At 50.8% G+C, this 22819-nt stretch overlaps 1 protein-coding gene across 3 annotated transcripts in view; it reads right to left on the bottom strand.

The window, feature by feature from the left end:
* Positions 1-22819, bottom strand: part of FBRS (fibrosin) — a 460820-nt gene that overhangs the window by 166450 nt on the left and 271551 nt on the right. For all 3 annotated transcript variants that reach the window (XM_085618447.1, XM_085618449.1, XM_085618448.1), the window contains exon 11: positions 14791-14871. In XM_085618447.1, coding sequence (XP_085474573.1) covers positions 14791-14871 — 81 coding nt within the window. The remainder of the gene's footprint in view (positions 1-14790; positions 14872-22819) is intronic.

Here is a 22819-nt window from a genome sequence, read left to right as displayed (position 1 = left end):
GATTCTGAAAGAAAACAGGCAGTTCAATTGTTTGATTTATGTGGAACTGCGATATTACTTTAGGTATGAATTTGGGGTTGGTACGTAGTACGACCCTGTTTGCGTGAACCTGTATGAATGGCTCTTGAATGGTTAGTGCCTGGATTTCACTAACTCTTCTCAACGAAGTGATTGCTACTAGGAAAGCTACTTTCCAGGTGAGGAATTGAATCTCACATGAGTGGAGAGGTTCGAAGGGTGGACCCATCAGTCGGGTGAGGACCAAGTTGAGGTTCCACACTGGTGCTGGTGGGTGTCTTGGGGGAATTACTCGTTTGAGTCCCTCCAAGAAGGCTTTGATGGCAGGCACTCTGAATAAAGAGAGGTGCTGCCTGTTCTGGAGATAGGCTTCTATTGCGGTTAAGTGGATACGTATTGAGGTGTATGCCAGATTGCATCGGTATAGGTGTAAGAGGTAACAGATTATGTTTTTAATGGATGCGTCTAGCGGGTTAATGTCATTGTTATTGCAATAAATGACAAACCTCTTCCATTTGGCTGCATAGCAGGCTCTGGTAGTGGGTCTCCTAGCTTCCTTAATGATCTCCATACAGTCAGGTGGCAGGTTTAGGTAGCCAAACTCTAGGACTTCAGGAGCCAGATCGCCAGGTTCAGCTGTTGCGGATCTGGGTGCTGAATGTCTCCATGGTTTTGCGTCAAATGCGCGGGTTTGATCCGCAGCGTTTGATGCGGCACCACGGAAAGTCCCAGAAAGGTGGTGTACCATGGCTGGCGTGCCCATGTTGGAGCAACCAGGATGAGTGTCAGTGAGTGTTGTCGCAGTTTGCGTGCCACCAGCGGTATCAACGGCGCTGGGGGAAAAGCGTACGCAAATCTGCCGGACCAGTTCATCCATATCGCATTGCCCTGCGACTGTGGATGTGGGAACCTGGCGGCAAAGCTTTGGCATTTTGCGTTTTCGCTTGTGACGAATAGGTCTATCTCTGGATGACCCCACTGTTGGAAGTACGGTTGGAGTACTGACGGGTGTAGCTCCCACTCGTGCATCTGGTGGCTGTGTCTGCTGAGCAGATCCGCCATCTGGTTGTCCTTGCCTGGGAGGTGTTCCGCCATGAGGAATATGTTCCTCTGAATGGCCCACTTCCACATGCTCTGAGCCTGATGAGACAACTGTGGAGAGATCGTTCCTCCCTGCTTCTGTATGTAGTACATGGCAGTCATGTTGTCCGTCCGGATCAACACGACTTTGTTGCACAAGTGTACTTTGAATGCCTTCATGGCATCAACTTCTTTCCCTGGTCCCAGAGGAAGTCGATGATAGGGATTGATTTGGTCGTCTTCTTTGTCTGCTCTTTAAAGTCATGGAGGAAGCATTCCGTCTCCGCCGACTCCATGACCATATGGAAGCGCGTTGCAGCCCGTTCAACGAGCTTATGAAAACCACCAATATCCACAGGTGGTGAATCCGCCTGGCGCGGTTGTGGGGAAGGTGGTGAAGATGCTACATACTCCTCCTCCTCATCTTGGTCTGTTTGGTCTCCCTGGACCTCTCCCTCTTCCATCTCCTCAGCCTCCTCATCCGATGACTATCACCTGAGGTGGCGGCTCGTGGCAGACCTGCGTAACCGGCCGTGATGTCCTTGGGGCTGTCGATGGGGGGTTTGTAGTTGGCATTGGGACCCCTGTATCCATCCTTGGTGGTTCTGGGAAACGTTGTATGTAATCCCTGATAAGGAACTTGAGGTCCTTAACTATTGCCAGAGGGAGGCAGACCATTAGAGTGACCTCTGTGCGGACCTGTTCCTGGACGGGGCGCTCCTGCGCGCTTGAATCTTCCTGCTCCTCGTCCGTGCTTTGGTATTTGACAAACAGCTCGGAAGGGGAAGTAGCTTGTTGAAAGAGCTCCTCCTCGGACTCCTCGCTCTGCAGAATCTCCAGAGGTAAATTGGTTTGGACCTTGCTTGGAGATGTTGTTTCCGGGGTAATCTGTGGTCTGGAAAGTTTGCCAGCAGATCCTTGCACAGAAACCTCCGTGGTTTTCCGTCCCATGGACGACGACGACATTCACGTCGATGGCTCCGTTGTCGACGGTATGGCTGTCACCAACGGGGTCCCCATCGACGATAATTTCCTCGTCGACGAAGTCTTCGTCGACGCTTTCAGTCGTCGTCGACGCTTTCGACGACGACGCTTTCGACGACGATGCCTTGGTCGTCGACGATGCCTTGGTCGTCAACATCTTCGTCGACATCTTCGTCGACGATGCCTTCGTCGTCGACGCGCTCGTCATTGATATCCTCGTCGTCGACTCTTCCGTCGACGGAGGGCTCCTCATCGACGAGGTCCTCGACGGGACTATCTTCGTCGTCGACGATGATTTAGACGACGGTTTTAAGAGTATAATAGACGAGATAGGGGTACCTGCAGACGATGATGAAGGGGTCGTCGTCGTCGACGAGCGGACCAACGCCGCTGTGGATGTGGACACGGTCGTCGTTGCTGTGGAGACATGTCCTGATGGCCTTTTTTGCGCAGAGGATGGTGTCGCAATTTTTGTGGGCGACAGAGTAGGCTTCTTGAAAGTGAGAGAGACCTTGCCAGACGCTGAAGATTTCGAAGATCTTGCCTCTGAAGACGTCTTGTGTGTCTTCTTAGGAGGAGCGTCTGAGGGGCCAGGAGATGTCACTCTCGGCCTCTTCAGGGAGACTTCAGAGGTTCCGGAAAAGCTCGCCTCTGAGGACACCACACTGTCTTTGTCCTTGAGCCTGTCCAGCCAGATAAGCAGGCGGCCCTCCCTGTCTCTCAAGGTCTTATGTGGAAAAGACCTACATATTTTACAGTCCTTAGGGACGTGGTCCGGATAAAGGCAATACAAGCATAGTTCATGCTTGTCGTCCACATGCAGCCTCTTCTTCCCACATGAAGAACAAGCCCTGAAAAGGGCTTTCTTCTGGGATTCAGACATGCCAGGAGTTGTAGATGAAATAAACACTCACTGCAGGAATAAGAGGCCTGAAGTAGTCAGCGTTGAAATCCTGAAGGAAAAAGTCACCAAAAAACATGAATAATCTGGCTTGAAAGAGATCCTGAGGAGAACTCAGGCTGGAGACTCCCTAGCACAACGTGCGGTAGAAAATCTGAGGGACTGAGGCTCCTGCCAGGAAGGTTCTAGAGGGAGGTGATAGCTGATTGGCTGACTCTAAGAGTTTGGTCCTTTTTACATAAGGACCTGGATAGGCGGCTAAGGGGAGGCCCTTAGGCCTATTTTTCTCTATGTATGTCTATAGGACATTACTTTTTTATGTACCGGAGGCTCCCGTCTCGACGACGGGGAATGATTCAGGCATGTGAATCTATGAAAGACACCCCTAATACTGGATAAGATTGCCATCAGTTCCAGAACGTTGATGTGCATCTTCTTTTGTTGTATTGTCGATAGTCCCTGCACTGTGTAATTGAGTACATGAGCTCCCCATCCCTTGAGAGACGCGTCCGCTGTCAGTATTATTTGTGGAACAGGCTCGTGGAACGGTCGGCCCTTGCAAAGGTTTTGTGGATTCCACCAATGCAGAGAGTTGTATGCCCGACCGCTCACCAACACTAGGTCTTTTAATTGCCCGTGAGCCTGATTACATTGACGTGCCAAGCACTCCTGAAGCGGGCGCATATGTAGTCTCGCGTGTGGGACTATGAAAATGCAGGAGGCCATCATGCCTATCAACTGCATGAATACTCGCGCAGGAAGGGAGTGCTGAGGTCGGAATTTGGAGATCAGCTGTTGCATGCTGTTGATTCTCACTAAAGTTGGCTGAGCTGTGGCAGCCAGAGTGTCGATCGTTGCGCCTAAGTACTGTTGTACGTGCGCAGGTTGGAGACTTGATTTTGGGTAATTTAGTGAGAATCCCAGACTGTGAAGAAGGTGAATGGTGCGGGACATGTGGCTGGCACATTGCTGGGCTGACTTTGCCTGAACAAGCCAGTCGTCCAGGTAAGGGTAGACGTAAATGTGTTGCCTCCGTAGATGTGCAGCCACAGTAGCTAGGCACTTTGTGAAAACTCTGGGTGCTGTTGTCACTCCGAAGGGAAGGACTTTGAATTGGTAGTGCTGCCCCTGAATGGTGAACCGGAGATATTTTCTGTGTGACGGGTGTATGGGTATGTGAAAATACGCATCTTTGAGGTCTAGCGTGGCTACGAAGTCTCCCTGTCTGAGGAGCGGGAGAACCTGTTGTAGGGTGAGCATGTGAAAATGCTCTGAGAGAATGTAGTGGTTGAGGGGTCTCAGGTCTAGAATAGGTCTGAGTGACCCGTCCTTTTTTGGTATTAAGAAGTACAGAGAGTACACCCCTGTTCCCTGCTGGTGGACGGGCACGACCTCTATTGCGCCTTTTTGCAGCATACTTAGCACTTCCTGCTGTAATAACGCTAAGTGCTCTGAGGACATAGGACGGTGCTTTGGCGGTATGGTGGGTGGAGTGGAGGTTAATTCGAGACAGTAACCGTGTTGGATAACATCTTTGACCCACCTGTCCGTGGTGATGGAATTCCACGTGGACAGGAACCGCTGGAGCCTTCCCCCGACAGGTGTTATGTGGTCGGGGGGGAAGGGAGAGGGCGTCACTGTTTGTTCTTGGGGGGAGGACCTGGTATTGCCGTAACCACGTCCTCTGCCTTTGGTGCTGGAGCCACGATATCCACCTCGGGTGTTCTTATCGTAGGAACTCTGTGTGCCCCCTTTATTGTAGGCTTGCTGTGCCCCCTGTCCTCTACCTGCACCTTTATTTCCGGGGCGACGAAAGGAGCCACTACGAAATGTCTGCGTTTGCAGAGCCCCCATTGACTTCGCAGTGGCCGTGTCTTTTTTTATCTTTTCTAAGGTGGTGTCAACCTCCGGTCCGAATAAGTAGTCGGGGTTGACCGGCTGATTGAGGATGTTATTTTGGACCTCAGGTTTGAATCCGGAGATTCGTAACCAGGCGTGTCGTCGTAGCATGACGCTGGTGTTTATTGCCCTTGCAGCAGTGTCTGCGGCATCCAGTGCACACTTGATGGATGCGTTTGTGAGAAGTTGTCCCTCCCTGGTGAGGAGCTCCGCTGCCTCTTTGTACTCGTCTGGTAGGTGTTGGAGTAGGGTCTCTAACGTGTCATAGTGTGAGCGGTAGTAGCGAGCTAGGAGCGCCTGTGTCTTGGCAATGCGCCATATGTTTGCTGCCTGGGCTGCAATCCTTTTGCCGGAGGTCTCTAGAACCTTGGACTCTTTGTCCGGGGGAGGAGCATCACCAGTTGTCTGCGAGTGCGCCCGTTTGCGAGCATTGGCAACTACAATGGAGTCCAGAGGCAACTGGCTTCTAATGTACGTGGGGTCCTCAGGTGCGGGTTTGTACTTTTTCTCGATCCTGGGGTTTATTACCCGTGCCCTGGTGGTTTCTTTGAAAATGTCCTTTGCTGGCTTGAGGACACCTTTTAACATGGGCAGAGTCTTTACAGTCCTCTCGGAGGATGCGAAAGTGTCCACTAAGAAATCGTCCTCGATAGTGTCTGAGTGGAGTTGCACTCCATGATTGGCTGCGGCACGTTCAATGAGGGTGTTGAATGCAGCAGTGTCCTCTGTGGGGGACGTTTTTGCGCCATAAAGTTGCGTGTCCTGTGTATCCAGAGCGGCACCTGGGTCTACAGGGTCATCCCAGACTTGATCAGGGTCTTGCTGGCCCTCAGGGTCCATGTCCCCGGGGTAGGTGGTGTCGTCACCCATCTAGTCCTCCACTGCATCCGTGTCGGAGTGCGTTGGAGAGAATGATGGATCTGTGTAAGAGGTGTGGATGCGTTCATAAAGAACTGGTTCCGATTCCGCCGGCATTTTTTGCTTTAGCGGGATCCTATAAGAGTCCAAAGCCTGCCCTGAAGTGATCTTCCGCTTTCGGAGCATGAGCCTGTCGGCGTCGATGAAGTGGGACGGTGATGTCCCAGTAGGAGAGTGTTCGGTAGATGGGGACCTTGTCTGGGTAACACGTGTTCTGATCTCGAACATTTTCGGCGCCGTGGATGGCGGCAAACCAAAGGTGATGTTGGCCGGTGCCGAAGGTGCCTTCTGTGCCTTTTTCGGTTCGGAGCCCGACGAGGTCTGGAGGGCTGCCTTTTCCCTGATGCGTTGCAAGGACGCTGCCACTTGTCGCACCTGGAACGCCGACGGTTCTTTGGCACCGAGTGGTTCCGTAGAGGCAGGTGTGGACTTCTTCGAAGTCACCGGGTCATCGAGTCAAGGAGAGGTAGTAGCTGTCGACGGCGTCGATGAGTGAACCGTAGTCGCTGCTTTCGAGGTGGATTGCGATGCAGTGGCTATTTTCACCTTGGTGGCCGGTGCAGATTGTTTCGGTGCCGGGGGGCAAGGCGCTTTGGCGGTACCGACGGCTTTTCTTTTTGGGTCGGCGCCGACATCGGCTGCAGCGAGTTCGGCACCGAAGTCCCTTTTGGTGCGGTCGGAGCCGACGGGTTTGGCTGGCGTCGAAGGTGTGGTGGTCCTCGAGCCGACCAGTGTCAGTTTCACTTTCGGTTTCTGTTGAACCGGTGCGATGATTGGTTTCGGTTTCGTGAAAGGGAAACCAGTCTTTTTAGGTAATAATGGCTCTCGCTGTATGTCCGTGGTCGGGCCAGAGGGCGGGGCCAAAGAACTGCGGGATTGGTTTTAGGTAAGGCCCGAAGGCGATCCCTCGACCGGAGCCGTCGACTGACACACTGGGATATCCTCCATTTGGACGGGTAGGCCCTGCTCCTCACCAGAGCTACCTTCTTCGGCCCCTAAGGCCTCATCGTAGTCTCCTACCTCATCGTCAGCTTCTTCCCTGTGAAAAAGCTCTTCATCTACGTCTTCCGATCGGGAACCGTGTTCGGAAGTGGGGCTGGAGGGTATATTTTCCACGCTTTCGACATCTTCGTCCTCGGTGCTGAAGATGTTGGTCGGGGCCGGTGCCGCTTGCTGCGTCTCAGTCGCGCGGCTCGTCGATTCCGGAGAGTCTTCTTGGATATGAATCGGGCACAGGCCATGCATTTCGATTTGTCATGATCCGGTGAGAGGCATTTGTTACACACCGGGTGGACGTCGATATGGGGGTATTTGGACTGGCAAACAGGACACCGCTTGAATGGGGTCCTCGATTCCATCGTCGAAGTTCGGTCGATGGTCGGATTTAATGGATCCGAAAAGTTGTTAAAATCGCTAAACTAGCCTGTAAACTGTCGATACCGATCGGGAACAGTACCGTCGAAAACTAAAGGCCTTTTGGCCTGAAAACTAAATTTTCCTAACTTGAGTCAAGATAAGCACATCCGAACCCAATGGCGGAAAAAAACAATCTGAGGATGGAGAGGATGCCCATGCGCACTGTAGTCCAGGGGAGGAGTCACCTATCTCAGGATACTTCGAAGACTCTTCCAGGACAACAACGTGCAAACATCCGGACCCAACACTAGGCGGCGATCTATGCACAGATATGAATTCAGCAGCCCACATGCCTCGAACATATACATATATATGCATATGTGAAAACATATACATGCAGCCTAAAAATGTTTCAAACATGGCAATGATGTAAATTACATAGGTTTGCATTGTAGTGCCCCCTAACCCATAAGGAAAAAAGGAAGCACCAAGCCAATTGTCACACAACAATGCTTTATTGCCATAAAGCAAACTTGTAATTGCAGGCACTTGCCTGTAGGCTGCAGTAGAGTATCCAGAAACAAAGAAAACTGACCCCTTGCCTTTAAGGCATTAGAGTAAGGGGACCGTGCCTTTAAGACCTGCAGGAGACCCCTTGCTCCCATGATGCACCACAGGTGAGTTAGGTCAGTTCTTTTTGACGGTGCACTCGCACCCGAGTAGATCTGCAATTAATAAACAATGCCTTGAGGAGAAAAAGCTCGTCCGGGGAGGTGGGAGGGTCGCTTATGACTTTGATGAGTATACCCCTGGATGAGAACTAGGATTACAGGTAAGTAACTAATCCTTATCATCCAGGGGATACTCATCAATAGTCATAATCTATGAATAGAGTAGCAAGCCCATACCCAAAGTCTCGCGGACGAGCATTATAGCATTTAGAACATGCATTAACATCACATAAGCATAGCAATCATGCAAACAAATTCCTCAAAGAGGCCTGCCCCACGTGGGTGTCGGCCTGTGCGTCTGAATCTAGGCAATAATGGCGTGTAAAAGTATGTATGGAGCGCCATGTAGCCGCTTTACAAATTTCAGACATGGGAACGTTGCGAAGGAGAGCTACAGTAGAAGCTTTCCCTCTAGTAGAGTGTGCTCTTGGTCTACCCTGTAGAACCTTGTGAGACAGCTGATAGGACAAGGCTATACATGAGACAATCCATCCAGAAATGGACCTCTTGGAGGCAGCCAGCCCGGTATTCGTTGGACCGTAATTAACAAAGAGCCGGTCAGACTTTCTAAGTGAAAGGGTCTTAGCAAGATAAAATTTCAATACCCTCCGGAGGTCAAGAGAATGTAAAGCTCTCTCCGGGGGAGTGGTTGGCTGAGGAAAAAAAGTGGGTAACGTAATAACCTGATTAATGTGGAAGTCCGAGACCACCTTGGGCAGGAAGCTCGGATGAGTACGTAGTACCACTATTAGCATGGAAAACAGTGTAAGGTTCCTTGCAGCAGAGGGCCTGAATTTCACTCACCCTGCGGGCAGAAGTGATGGCTACTAAGAAGGCAGCCTTTCAAGTCAGATGCTGTAAGGATGCCTTATGAATAGGCTCGAAAGGAGCTCCCATCAACTTTGAGAGAACAATGTTGAGTTCCCAGGGAGGGGAAGGAGACCTCACTGGTGGAAATACTTTCTTAAGCCCTTCTAGGAAATCTTTGACTACCGGCATCTGGAAGAATGAGGCCTGGGTAGGAGATTTTCTATAAGCTGTGATAGCATCTAAGTGGACTCTGATGGAAGTATACTTTAAACCAGACTTTGCCAAGTGTAATAAATAGGGGAGAAAACCCTGTTCTTGACCCCGGATCGGATCAAGGGTGTTATCTCTACACCAAATGTAGAACCTCTTCCACTTGAAGGCATAAGACTTCCTAGTGGAGGGCCTCTTTGCTTCTCGCAGAATGTTCATGCAGTCCGCAGGAAGATCTAAATGTCCGTACTGGATGAGTTCAGGAGCCATGCCGTCAAGCGAAGAGAGGGGAGGTTGGGATGGAACACTCTCCCCTGGTCCTTGGTCAGTAAGTTCGGCAGGCAAGGCAATCTCCGGTGTGGCACCTCTGACAGCTGGAGTAGATCCGGGTACGACCACTGACGGGGCCACTCCGGAGCTATCCGGATCATCCGCGTTCTGGTCCTGTAGAATTTCTGTATCACAGCTGGGATGAGAGGGAAAGGAGGAAAAGCGTATAGCAATGTCTGTGAACAGCTGATCAAAAGTGCGTTCCCCTGAGATCCCTGTTGGGGGAACCTGGAGGCGAAGACGGGGCATTTTTTGTTTGCCGTGTCTGCGAAAAGATCTATGTCCGGTACTCTCCACTGCCGGAAGATCTCTTGAGCGACGTCTTCGTTGAGCACCCAGTCGTGCGCTCCGACGAAGTCTCTGCTGAGGCAGTCTGCCTGGACGTTCAGGGTCCCTGGCAGGTGAACAGCGATGATCGAAAGGCCTCTCGCTAGTAGCCATCGCCAAATGGACTGAGCTTCCAGAGATAGGACTCGTGATCTGGTGCCTCCTTGCTTGTTCAGAGAGAACATAGTTGTTGTGTTGTCTGTCTGAACCTGCACTTGGTTGGTTTGGAGGGACGGATACAGGGATTTGAGAGCTAGATGGACAGCTCGAAGCTCCAAGAAGTTCATGTGATAACTCTGTTCGGTATTGGACCAGAGACCTTGTACCTGAAGCTGGTCCATATGAGCACCCCAGCCCTGCATGGAGGCATCTGTGACCACTGTGTGTCGGTGGCGCCTGATGGAAGGGGACGCCGTGAAGTAGATGGGAGCGTTTCATCCACCATCTTATGGAGTCTTTGGCAGCTTGGTGAAGAGAGATGAGATCTTCCCAGCGGCCGGACCTCTGCGACCACTGATCCTCTAGCTCTTGTTGCAGAGGGCGCATGTGAAGACGTGCATTGGGCACAATGTAAATGCACAAAGCCATCGACCCCAGAAGTGACTACACTTGCCTGGCTGTGGGAAATGCCGCGTTGAGAAGCGTGTGGCATTTCTGAAGCATGGATGATAACCTCTCCTCCGAAGGACACACGCTTGCCTTTGCGGAGTCCAGAGAGGTGCCCAGGTAGTGAATCCGGGATTGAGGACCGACTTTTTGTAATTGACCTGTAATCCCAGCGACTGTAGGAGAGTGAGGCAGAACGAGAGATGGCTCTGGAGTCGAACAGGAGTGGAACTCTTCAGGAGCCAGTTGTCTAGATCGGGATAGACGAATATCTTCTGTTTGCGGAGGAAGGCAGCTACCACCGCCATGCACTTTGAGAATGTCCGTGGGGCGGATTTGAGGCCAAACGGCAGAACTCTGTACTGATAGTGCTGACGAGAGATCTGAAACCTGAGAAATTTCCGGTGTTTCACTGAGATAGGAACATGGAAGTAGGCATCCTGTAGGTCGATGTCACACATCCAGTCTCCCTGGTGAAGATGCGGGAAGATCTGATGCAGCACCAGCATTCTGAACTTTTCCTTCCTGACAAATCCGTTAAGCAGACAGAGGTCGAGAATGGGTCTGTACTCTTTGACTACTCCTCGTTTTTGCACAAGAAAGTACCGGGAGTATACTCCTTGATTTCTTTGCAGGGGCGAAACTTCCTCTATGGCATTCTTGGAGAGGAGAGTAGCTACTTCGCCCAGTAAAAGCAGATTTTGGATTTGAGGGAGGTGCTGCCTCCGTGGGGATACATGCTGAGGGGGAGACTTGAACCTCAGCAAGTAGCCATGCTGTACAATATTCAGCACCCATCTGTCTTTTGTAATTGCTTCCCACTCTGCCAGGTGAACACTGATACTTCCTCCTACCGGAGTGGCGAACGAGCGCGGAGGAAGCAAGATCTCACTGTTTTGAGGGCTGTTTGGTGGAGGACTGTTGCTGCTTTGCATTTCCTCTCCTTCTGCCACGACCCCTTTGTTGAAACTGAGACCTCTGCTGATTTGGGGAGGACCATTGGGGTGTTTGAACGCGCTGATGAAAGGCATGCTTGTCGCCCTGGCGAATGCGCTTTCGATATTCCTTGCGCTTTTCCAGCCCAACAGCTTTTACAGTGTCCAACTTGGCCTTCATTTTGTTCATTTGGTCATCAGCGTGAGACCCAAACAAAGATGACCCGTTAAAAGGCAGATTAAGAATTTTTTTCTGCGCAACAGGCTTGAGGCCCGTCAGCCGCAGCCAGGCTGAGCGCCGAGAGCATACGCCATGAGAGTAGCTATGTGCGGCGAGGTCCGAAGCATCCGCAGCCGCACTGATAATTTGATTGGCTACGAGCCCACCTTCCAGGAGAATTTCATTAAAATCCTGCCTGTCTTCCCTTGGCAGTTTCTCAGCAAATATGGAGAGGGAATCTCACAGAGAGCGATCATACCGTCCTAGCAGGGCTGAAGCACTAGCCACTTTCATGTGTGAGGCAGAAGTGTTGCACATCTTTCTGCCATACGAATCCATTTGCTTGCTGTCTTTCTCCGGGGGGACAGAAGAGGACACAGAGGCAGAATGGGACTTCATGGTAGCCGCCACGTTAACGGAGTCCGCTGGTGGGTCCGCCCTTAGACACAAGGAATCATCAGCAGGAGCCTTATATTTTCTCGCTATTCTTGAAGGCACAGAGCCCACCATAGCAGGAGTGAGAAATGTGGCCATCGCTGGCTCCAACAATCCTGGCACCAATGGTAGCAAAGGTCTTGGTGCTGACCGGTGATGCAACGTATCAAATATAATTGACGTGGGGGCCAGAGGGGTATGTAGCGTGATATTCAATTTCTGCGCACCTCTACCCAGGACGTCAGAGAAAGTAGCGATGTCATCCACAGGAGACACTCGCGACGGGGGTGTAGAAGACAAGGTCGGAGAATAGTCCCGGACCGAGGACCTTGAGGAGGAAGACCAGGTGGGTGATCTAGTGCGTCGCCTCTTGTGGGGACGGTCGCTGTGATGACCCCTGGACCGTGATCCTTGTTGGAAGGAGATCTTGGCCTTCTGTGAGAAGAGGGACGATCCCTGGATCGTGACCGGCGTGGAGAAGGTGGCTTTGGACTACCAGGAGGGGACCTGCTCCTACGCGGAGAAAACCTGCCTGCTCCTACGCGGAGAAAACCTGGAGGGAGAGTACGTGCGGGAAAAGTCCGAGCCCGGACTTCTGCAGTCACCTGTACCCACATTCTCCAACCAGCGAGGTGAAAGTCCAAACTTCTCCGGTGCCTTAGGTGATTTTTCCAGAGAGATCTGCACGATATGTAGGCCTGGAGATGATGATCGATCTCCTGAAGATCTAGATCTGGCTCTTCTCTCCGCGGTCACTGCTGCTCTTTCCTTCGACGTCGAACGCCTCGACGTCGATGATGTTTGTGTCACCATCGGTGCAGATTGTTGTAAATGGCGCTCCGCCCTCGATGGTGGTCTCGACGCCGACCGCCTACGGTGTTGGAGACCGACGTCGATCGTCGAACAGGTGTTTGTCGTCCAACTGGCGACTTCGACGCCGACCTTCCATGACGTCGAATGGGGGTTGACCTCAGACGGCGAAGGAACGGCCCACTCGCGGCGAGACACAAGTCGTCGCATCTCTCGATGCCGATCCCCTCGAGGGTGGCGGAGAGTGTCTCGGCGTCGACGGAAGCCTCGACGTCGACGGAGACAGTCCAGATCTCACCGGACTAACAGCTTTCGAGCCCGAAGGACTGCGCCTCGACGCAGACTTACTTCTCTGCGGCGGAGAATCCCGACGTCGAGATTAATCTCTTGAAGCAGAAGTCGTTTTTGGTTTTTTCGACAGTACCTTCGACGTCGACGGCGAATCTCCTGGAACCCTGGTCTTCCTGGGGTCAGGAGAGGTGGTATGTCGCCGTTTCTGCGGTTGTCTAGCTGAAGAAGGTGGTTTTAAAGATGAATGGTCGCCTTCACGACGGCTTCTTTCCTTCTCCAGCTGGGCATGCAGCTTAATGCGCTCTCTATTGCGCAGAGTGCGCCTGGAAAACTTCTGGCAGTGGGGGCACCGGTCAGGATTGTGTGAAGTTGGTAAACACACAATACACACAGAGTGTGGATCCGCCAGTGCCATCTTATTGCCACAGGAAGGGCATTTCCTAAATAAAACAGGCATTCTGACTGGAATTTTTTTTTAATTCTTCAGGAAACCAGCAGAACCCGCTTTCAGGAGCCAGAAAATGTCGAATTTTCTGAAAAATTCTGTATTACCAAAATTTCAGTCAAAAAACCGAAGAGCTCAAGCTCCAGGAACCCTCACAGAAGGAGCCGGAAAAAAGAACTGACCTAACCGTCACCTGTGGTGCATCATGGGAGCAAGGGGTCTCCTGCAGGTCTTAAAGGCACGGTCCCCTTACTCTAATGCCTTAAAGGCAAGGTGTCAGTTTTCTTTGTTTCTTGATACTCTACTGCAGCCTACAGGCAAGTGCCTGCAATTACAAGTTTGCTTTATGGCAATAAAGCATTGTTGTGTGACAATTGGCTTGGTGCTTCCTTTTTTCCTTATGGGTTAGGGGGCACTACAATGCAAACCTATGTAATTTACAGCATCGCCATGTTTGAAACATTTTTAGGCTGCATGTATAGGTTTTCACATATGCATATATATGTATATATATGTATTTTCTATATGCTCCGGGATCGCGCACGTGGGCGGGGATTATTCATAGATTATGACTTTGATGAGTATCCCCTGGATGAGAATTAAGCCTTCTATGCCTCAACTGGTATCTGTCTCCCCTCCTGGCTCGGAGTGGGTAGATAGTGAGCAGTAAAATATGGAAGGAGGTCAAATTCGAGGGTGGAACAGACTGATCTCCAAATTTTCTTTTTACTTACTGTTTCCTAGCACATGGGGTCAGGATACTCCATTTAAATGTGCAAGAAGATGATTATATTCTCTCCAAAGAGGCAAATGAGGACAAAAAAAAAAAAAAAAAAAAAAAAAGACTGCCTGCCCTGCTCCCATACTGACTTTTGCATAAACCCAGCAGCTAAATAAGTTGACAAGGTCTCCCAGCAGTATCTTAACGCTTTATTTTCTTTTTTTTTTGTCTCATACTTTGACAGCTGTATCTGGCTTTAATAACTGATGTAAAATTGGTTGGATCCAGAACAAACTACAAATCAAACCCAGTGGTCAGAAACTTTAGTCAAAGTTAAATATCAGTTCTGTGGTCAAAACAATCAGTTTGAAATAAGCTTGGAAGGGGTTAGACAGGTCAAAATGACTCAAAGTTCTAAGGCACAAAATGCAGAAAGTAATACCACATGACTGAAGATCACAGTTGATAAACTACGTTCTGACCTTTTGCTGCCACTGAACATTCCAACTTTTTAATAAAGTGCTAAGTGATCCTGGATCCTCAGGATTAGTCAGTTTCTAAACCACATAAGAGAATTATCTTCAGTTGGAAAACGAATAAACATTCAGCAAGCATCTGAAGGCTACTCAACTTCTCTTCTTTCAAAGCCTACTCTCACCAACCTCTTTTCAATCTGCCTCATCATCCTTCTAGTTAGCACACAGCATAACACACCGAAAGCCCTGTGCAAGGATTATCAAATGGAAGACTACGTGGGACTCACCTTGGGTTGAAAAGCACCCTGTAGAGACCCAAAAGCAGCAGCAGGAGGTAGAACAGGAGCCACTTGAGGAAAGGGGTAGAACTGAAAAACAGAATGTAGTATGAATCAAATGACACCAGGCTAAAGACTGGAAAAATCAACAGACAAACATACTGACATGCCATTACTAGGTAAATAAAAGTTACCTAGCCGTAGGACCAGATCACCATCATAGGAATCTTTATCAAAAGAACTGCACTTACGTGTGAGAATCCCAAAACATAAACAGAAAAATGTGTCTCAAAATCAAAATTGTGAAAATACACACAATAAGCAAACATGGGTATTTAAAGCTTGTGGAGCAGTACCAGAATGGATAATGTTACTTACCCAGTAAGCATCTGTTCTTGGCATGTAGAGCTGTAGATTCACATGCTTTGCATACTCCTGCCATTTAGTGTTGGGTCCGGATGTTTGCAAGTTGTTTTTCTTCAAAGAAGTCTTTCCAGTCACGAGGTAGGGGACTCCTCCTTTCAGTGATCGTGCGCATGGGCATCGACTCCTTTCTTAGATTGTTTTCCCACAAAGGGCAAGAATGGAGTTAGTAAAGGTAGAATAGAGATGTCCATGCGTATGTATGTTAAGTAAGAAACCTGCAAGAGGTATAGGTACCTGGTGAGGCGGGTGGACGCATGAGTATCTACAGCTCTAATTGCCAAGAACTGATGCTTACTGGGTAAGTAACATTATCCGTTCGTGGCATGCAAGCTGTAGATCACATGCTGTGTATAGACTATACAGCAGTAAACTCCCAAAGCGGTGGCTAACCTGTAGCTGTTGCAGTTGTTTGAAAGTGTTTCAAGTACTGCCTGGCCTACATTAGCTTCTTGCCTCGCTAACACATCTACATAAAAGTGTTTGGTGAATGTGTGCGGTGTGGACCATGTTGCTGCCATACAGATGTCAGCTAGAGGAATATTCCCTAAGAAGGCCATAGTGAACCTATTTTGCAGGTGCAATGCACTCTAGGGGGGATTGTCAAGGTTCTTTTCACTTTCACAAAACATGTTTGGATACATTTCACGATCCATCTTGCAATGCCCGATTTAGATATGGGATTGCCTTTGTGTGGTGGCGAAAAAGCAACAAAGACCTGTTTTGTCTTACGAAAATCTTTTGTTCTTTTCACATAATATAGTAGAGCTTTTCTAACATCTAGGGTGTGTAGAGCTCATTCTACTAGAGAATCAGGTTGAGGAAAGAACACTGGTAACTCAACCGATTGATGTAAAAAGCAGAAACCACTTCAGGAAGACATTTGGGATTGGTTCAAAGAACCACTTTGTCTTTCTGAAGTTGAAAGAAAGGCTCTTGTAAAAGTTAGTGCTTGGAGTTCACCAACTCTCCTTAAGGAAGTGATAGCAATATGAAAGGAAACCTTACATGAGTGAAATTGTAGTTGACACTTGTGCATTGGTTCAAAAGGTGGTTAGCCTTTTAAGGACTACGTTCAAGTTCCATACTAGTGCAGGTACAGCTCTTTGTGGTATTACTCTTTTTAGTCCTTCCATAAAGGCTTTAATCATTGGCACTCTTAATAGAGATGTGTTGTCTGTTTTGTAAGTATGCAGCTACTGCTGCTAAATGCAATCTAATGGATGTGTAGGCTAATTGAGATTGCTGTAAGTATAGGAGATAACAGATGCTTTGCACTGAAGAATCAAGGGGATTGATATGGCTACAGTATATAAAAAAATTATTTCCACTTTGGTAGTAGGTGGCTTCCCAGCCTCCTTTAGAATATTCACACAGTCTGGTGGTAATTGTAGCTAACGAAACTATGAATTCTAGAGCCAAAACGCTAGGCTGAGTTCCTTGGAATTTGGATGCCCGATTTCTCCATAGCTCTGAGTGAGGAGACTTGAGTTGAGAGGCAGATTTTGGTGTGGAACTACTGAGCGCTCTAGCAGGGTGGTGAACCAAGGTTGACGTGCCCATGTGGGAGCTATGAGAATGGTCTTGCGTGGGGAACAATTATAATGCTAGACGCCATCATCCCTAGCAGTTGCAAAAATACTTTTGCTGGTAATGATTAGCTGGGATGAAACTGAGTGAAAAGGGACTGAATACTGCGAACCCAGGCTGTATTGGAAGAGGCTAGAGCTTTTGTAGCGTCTATTGTGGCTCCCAGATAAGTTTGTGTGTTGGAAGGCTGTAGATGACCTTTCAACACATTTACTGTAAACCCTAGTGGGTGAAGTAAGTAAACAGTGGTTTGAGTGTGTTGGAGACACATTTGGTAAGTGCTGCCTTTGATGATCCAGTCGTCCAGGTATGGGAAGATATGTATGTGTTGTCTTCTGAGATGTGCTGCGACTACTGTGAGGCATTTGGTAAATACCCAGGGAGCAGAGATGACTTCAAACGGTAGTACTTTGAATTGGTAATTATGACCCGCCATTATGAATGAGGTATTTGATATAAGTGAGATAAATTGAAAATTGGAAATATGAGCCTTTTAAGTCTAGAGTAGACATAAAAATCGCCCTGCTGTAGAAGTGGGAGCACTTGTAGAAGTGGAACCATACAGAAATGGTCTGGAAGCATGTAGAGGTTTAGTTCTCTGAGGTCTCGAATAGGTCTCAAAGGGCATGAGAAAGTACAGTGAGTACATGCCTGTCCCTTAATGTTGTAACGGCACAGGTTCTATGGCTCCTTTGGACATGAGATATTGGACCTCCTGCTGAAGTAGATGTAAATGTTCTTGTGACATTTTATGAGAATGTGGTGGAATGTTTGGAGGATTGTTGGTAAGCTCCAGGCAGTAACCATTTTAGATAATTCCCAACACTCATTTCTCTGTGGTGATAGATTGCCAAATGGGGAGGAAGGATAATTTACTTACCTGTAATCCTAGTTCCCTTCCAGGGGTATCCTCCTCAAACTCATAAGCACTGAATACTCCCGCCCATGTGCGGGGACCCCGGAACGAACGAACACACACACACACACACACACACACACACACACACACACACACACACGAGAACACACACACACACACACGAGAACACACACACGAGAACACACACACACACGAGAACACACACACACACACACACACGAGAACACACACACGAGAACACACACACACACGAGAACACACACACACACACACGAGAACACACACACACGCACACACACACACACACACACACACACACCATTTTCTCCCATATCAATGGAGCCCCATATAGGAGGCTAAACAATGCAATAATAAACAAATGAATGCATTTGCAGATGCACAATGTAAATATAAACCACAGGAGTACAAGTACACTTAAACTCTTGTTAATGAGTAAACTCATGAAAAACTGCGCAAAAAAGCAAGCATTGTTAGCCTACAGGCTGCATTGTAAAGCAATAGCATAGAAACTGAAAGAACAAGTTACTTACCTTCGGGAACGATGTATCTGTAAGAAACATTAGTTAGTTAGATTCCTCACCTTAGAATATCCCCAGGCGTCAGACTGGATCCGGAAGATTTTTCGTCAGCAATACCCCTTGCGCGTCGCTAGGCGTCGTCTGCGGCTCCGCGTCCGTCGTCGGCGTCGTGCGCCGGAATGACGTCGGAGTACTGAGACACCGCCCTCGCGCGCTGACGTCAGTTCTTGTACATAGCTTTCCGCGCCAGGAACGCAGAGCCATGCAAAGACCGACACTGGTGCCAAAAATAAAATCATGGGGCCTGAAAAGGATAACCTTAACCCTAGATGTCAGTTCGCAGAACGGGGAGGATGGGTGGGTCGGTGAGGAATCTAATGTTTCTTACAGATACATCGTTACCGAAGGTAAGTAACTTGTTCATCTGAAAGAAACACGTTAGTTAGATTCCTCACCTTAGAATAGATACCCAAGCAATACCATCCCCGGTGGTGGGCCTGCGAACCAAGATCACACCAGAAAGTCCTGGAGGACAGAACGGCCAAAGAAGCCATCCCTCCGGACTTGGCTGTCAAGGCAATAATGCCTGGCAAACGTGTGTAGCGAAGCCCACGTCGCCGCCTGACAGATGTCCTGCAAAGGGACACCCCGTCCCAAGGTAGTAGTAGCCGCTGTGGCCCGAGTGGAATGGGCGCGCAGCCCAACAGGAGGGTCCTTTTTTGCCAAGGAGTAACAAATTTTGATGCACAAAACGACCCGCCGAGAGATGGTCCGTTTGTGCACAGCTTTTCCCTTCTTTACACCCACGTAGCCAACGAAAAGCTTGTCGTCCACCCGGAACTGCTTAGTGCGGTCCAAATAAAAGGAGAGCGCACGTTTTTGACGGTGGAGCCTCTCTTCCCCTTTGGAAGGATGCAGAGGCGGAAAGAAGGTGGGCAAGGTGACAGACTGCCCAAGATGAAATGGAGTCACCACTTTCGGAAGAAAGGAGGGACGAGGCCGAAGGACAACCTTGTCCGGATGAACAGAGAGAAAAGGAGGCTTTGAAGATAAAGCCTGGAGCTCACTCACCCGTCTAGCCGAGGTGATGGCTACCAGAAAAGCAGTCTTAAGCGTCAGCAGACGAAGAGGACAATTATGAAGAGGCTCAAAGGGAGCGCACATCAGAAATGTTAAGACAAAATTCAAGTCCCACTGAGGCATTACAAAAGGGACAGGAGGGAACGTGTGAGTAATGCCTTTTACAAAGCGTGTAACTACAGGGGACTTGAAAAGAGAAGGCTGATCAGGAAGCCGCAAGAAGGCAGAGATGGCAGCAAGATAACCTTTCAGGGTGCCCAGGGCAGAGCCCTGCCGGGCCAAAGAAAGAAGAAACAGTAGAACCTCAGAAAGAGGGGCGGAAAGGGGATCCACAGCCTTTGCTGTGCACCATGCCACAAATTTGTTCCACCGGCAGGCGTATACCGTCTTTGTGGAGGGACGCCTGGCTGCCAGAATGATATCACAGACTTCAGGAGGCAAGTCAAATGGCATCAACTGCCGCCGCTCAATCTCCACGCATGGAGGTGGAGGCTGGACAGGTTCGGGTGGAGGACCGTCCCCTGCTGCTGCGACAGAAGATCCTCCCGAAGGGGCAGACGTATCGGAGGATCAGTCAACATACTGAGTAGCTCGGGATACCAGTACCTCCGTGCCCAATCCGGAGCCACCAAGATGACTTGGGCCCGGTCGTGCCTGATCTTCAGCACTCTGGGCAGAAGTGGTATAGGCGGAAAAGCGTACAACAGACCGCAACTCCACTCGTGACGAAAAGCGTCGCCGAGCGAGTGCCGCCTTGGAAATTCCAACGCGCAGAACTGCTGACATTGCACGTTCTCTTCGGTGGCGAATAGATCTAACCAAGGCTCTCCCCACTGCTGAAAGAGACCTTGCGCCACTTCGGAGTTCAGACGCCATTCGTGATCCATCATGCACCGGCGGCTGAGTTCGTCTGCTCTGGCGTTCAGAGAGCCCGCCAGATGTTGAACCACTAGGGTGACGCCCTGGTGTTCCAGCCACGTCCAGAGGCGCAGAGCCTCCTGACAAAGGGTCCACGACCCCACCCCGCCCTGTTTGTTGCAATACCACATGGCGGTGGTGTTGTCCGTGAACACCTGCACGACACTGCCCCTGACAGAGGGAAGGAAGGCTTTCAGTGCAAGTCGGATCGCTCTCCGCTCCAACAAGTTGATGTGGAGACGAGACTCGGCCGGAGACCAGAGGCCTCTGATCTCCGCCTCTCCCATATGGCCACCCCATCCCAGGAGGGACGCATCCGTCACTACGACATGCTCCGGTTGGGGAAGGGAGAGGCTTCTGCCCATGACCCAATCGCGGTCCGTGAGCCACCACTGCAACTGCTGTGCAGTGCCCTCCGAGATCAAGACATGGTCGGACAGGTTGCCGTGATGCTGGGCCCACTGAAACTTCAGGTCCCACTGCAGAGCCCGCATGCGCCGCCTGGCGTGATGCACTAGTAGGATGCAGGAGGCCATCAGCCCCAGAAGCCGCAACACTAGCCTGACCGAAACCCAGGATAGAGGCCGAAAGATGGGAATCAGGGCCTGAATATCCCGGACCCGCTGTTCCGGTGGATAGACCCGGAACAGCGCCGAATCGAGAACTGCTCCGATGAAGAGGAGCTTCTGAGAGGGACTCAAGTGTGACTTCGGCACGTTGATGGAAAATCCCAGCAAATGCAGGAGATCTGCCGTAGTCTGGAGGTGGGAGACGACTGTCTGGGGCGAGCCCGCCTTCAACAACCAGTCGTCGAGATAGGGGAAGACTGGAACCCCTGATCTACGCAGATGAGCTGCGACCACCGCCATCACTTTCGTGAACACCCGAGGGGCACTGGTGAGGCCGAAGGGGAGCACGGTAAACTGAAAGTGCTCTTGGCCCACCGTGAAACGCAGGTAACGCCGGTCGGCCGGCAGGACGGGGATGTGGAAATATGCGACCTGCAAGTCCAACGCTACCATCCAGTCTCCAGGGTCGAGGGCAGCCAGAACCTGAGCCAAAGTTAACATCTTGAACCTCTCCTTCCGGAGGAAGGCATTGACGTTCCGGAGGTTCAAGATAGGGCGTAGGCCCCCTTTGCCCTTCTTGGGGACCAGAAAGTAGTGGGAATAACAACCACGACCTACTTCCGGGCTCGGAACGCGCTCGACGGCCCCCTTGGCCAAGAGGGCCGAAACTGCCTCGTGGAGAAGATTCAAATGATCCCCCGAGATACGGTGGTGCTGAGGTGGCATGGCTGTAGGGGTCGTCTCGAAGGGGAGGGAGTAGCCCCTTCGGACGATTTGCAGCACCCACCTGTCCGATGTGATGGACCGCCAGTGGAGCAGGTGATGGCGAACTCTGCAGCCCACTGGCCTGGAATGGGCCTGAAAGCTCGGACTAGGAAGGCTTTGAGGCGGATGCTGCCGGGGTGGATGTGGGCTGACCTAGTCGTCCTCCAGAACCGCCTCGGCGGAAACCACGTCCGCGCGCAGGTTGGTTCTGCGGCTGGTGGCTAGGCGTACGTGAGGAGGCACCCCTTCCTTGGCCACGAAAGGGGCGAAAAGCGGAAGTTTGCGACCGCGGGGCCGAGAGGCCCAAGGACTTGGCCGTAGCCCGGGAGTCCTTAAAGCGATTCAGCGCACTGTCCGCTTTCTCGCCAAAAAGGCGAGTGCCATCAAAGGGCATGTCCATGAGAGTGCTCTGGACATCGCCCGAAAATGACGTGGACCGCAGCCAGGCGTGACGTCTAAGCGCCACTGAGGTAGAAATTGCCCTACCCAGCGAGTCCGTAGTGTCAAGCCCACATCGGATAGCGTGTCGTGCTGCATCCCTCCCATCGGCCAGAGCCTGGGTAAGTCGTGTCCGGACCTCCTCCGGACACAGGGGCAGCACGTCCTCCACCGCATCCCACAGAGAGTGGGAATAACGGTCCAAGAGACAGGCGCGGTTCAAAGACCGCAGGCCCAAACTAAGGGAAGAGAACAGCTTCTTGCCAAACTGTTCCAGTCTCTTGGAATCCCGGTCCGGCGGAGCGGTCGGGAAGGAGGATTGGGAGGTAGAGGCCTGGATAACCAGGCTCTCGGGGGTAGGGTGTTGGGACAGCAAACTGGGGTCGCCCGGAGCAGGGCGGTGGCGCCTGGCGACGTTCCTGTCCACAGGAGGTACTGTGGAGGGCTAGGACCAGGTGCCCTGCAGAACGTCAGTGAGGGCCTCATTGAATTGCAGCAGAGGCTCAGTGGAGCTTGCTGCAGACTGAAGCACCTCAGTGAGGACGTTAGTCCTCACAGCCACGGCAGGTAGCTCGAGCCCAAGGGCTGCGGCCGCCTTGCGCAGCACCACAGAGAAAGCAGCGCCCTCCTCCGAAGCCACAGTCGGAGGAGAGACGAATCCAGTGTCCGGAGAGGTATCCAGGCCACTGGCCTCCCCCAGTTCATCTGCCTAGTCCTGTGACATTTGAGCCTGAGCGGCCATAGGATCCTCGGATCCCTCCCAGTTGTCCCCATCATCCGATTCCTGGTATACAGGAGGAAGGAACGGAGCCGGGCGGTAGACATAATGGGTCTCT

Source organism: Triturus cristatus, chromosome 7 (genome assembly GCF_964204655.1).
Source record: "Triturus cristatus chromosome 7, aTriCri1.1, whole genome shotgun sequence".
Classification (NCBI taxonomy): Eukaryota; Metazoa; Chordata; class Amphibia; order Caudata; family Salamandridae; genus Triturus; species Triturus cristatus.
Note: the sequence above shows the minus strand (reverse complement) of the source record. Positions and strands in the feature narration are given on the sequence as shown.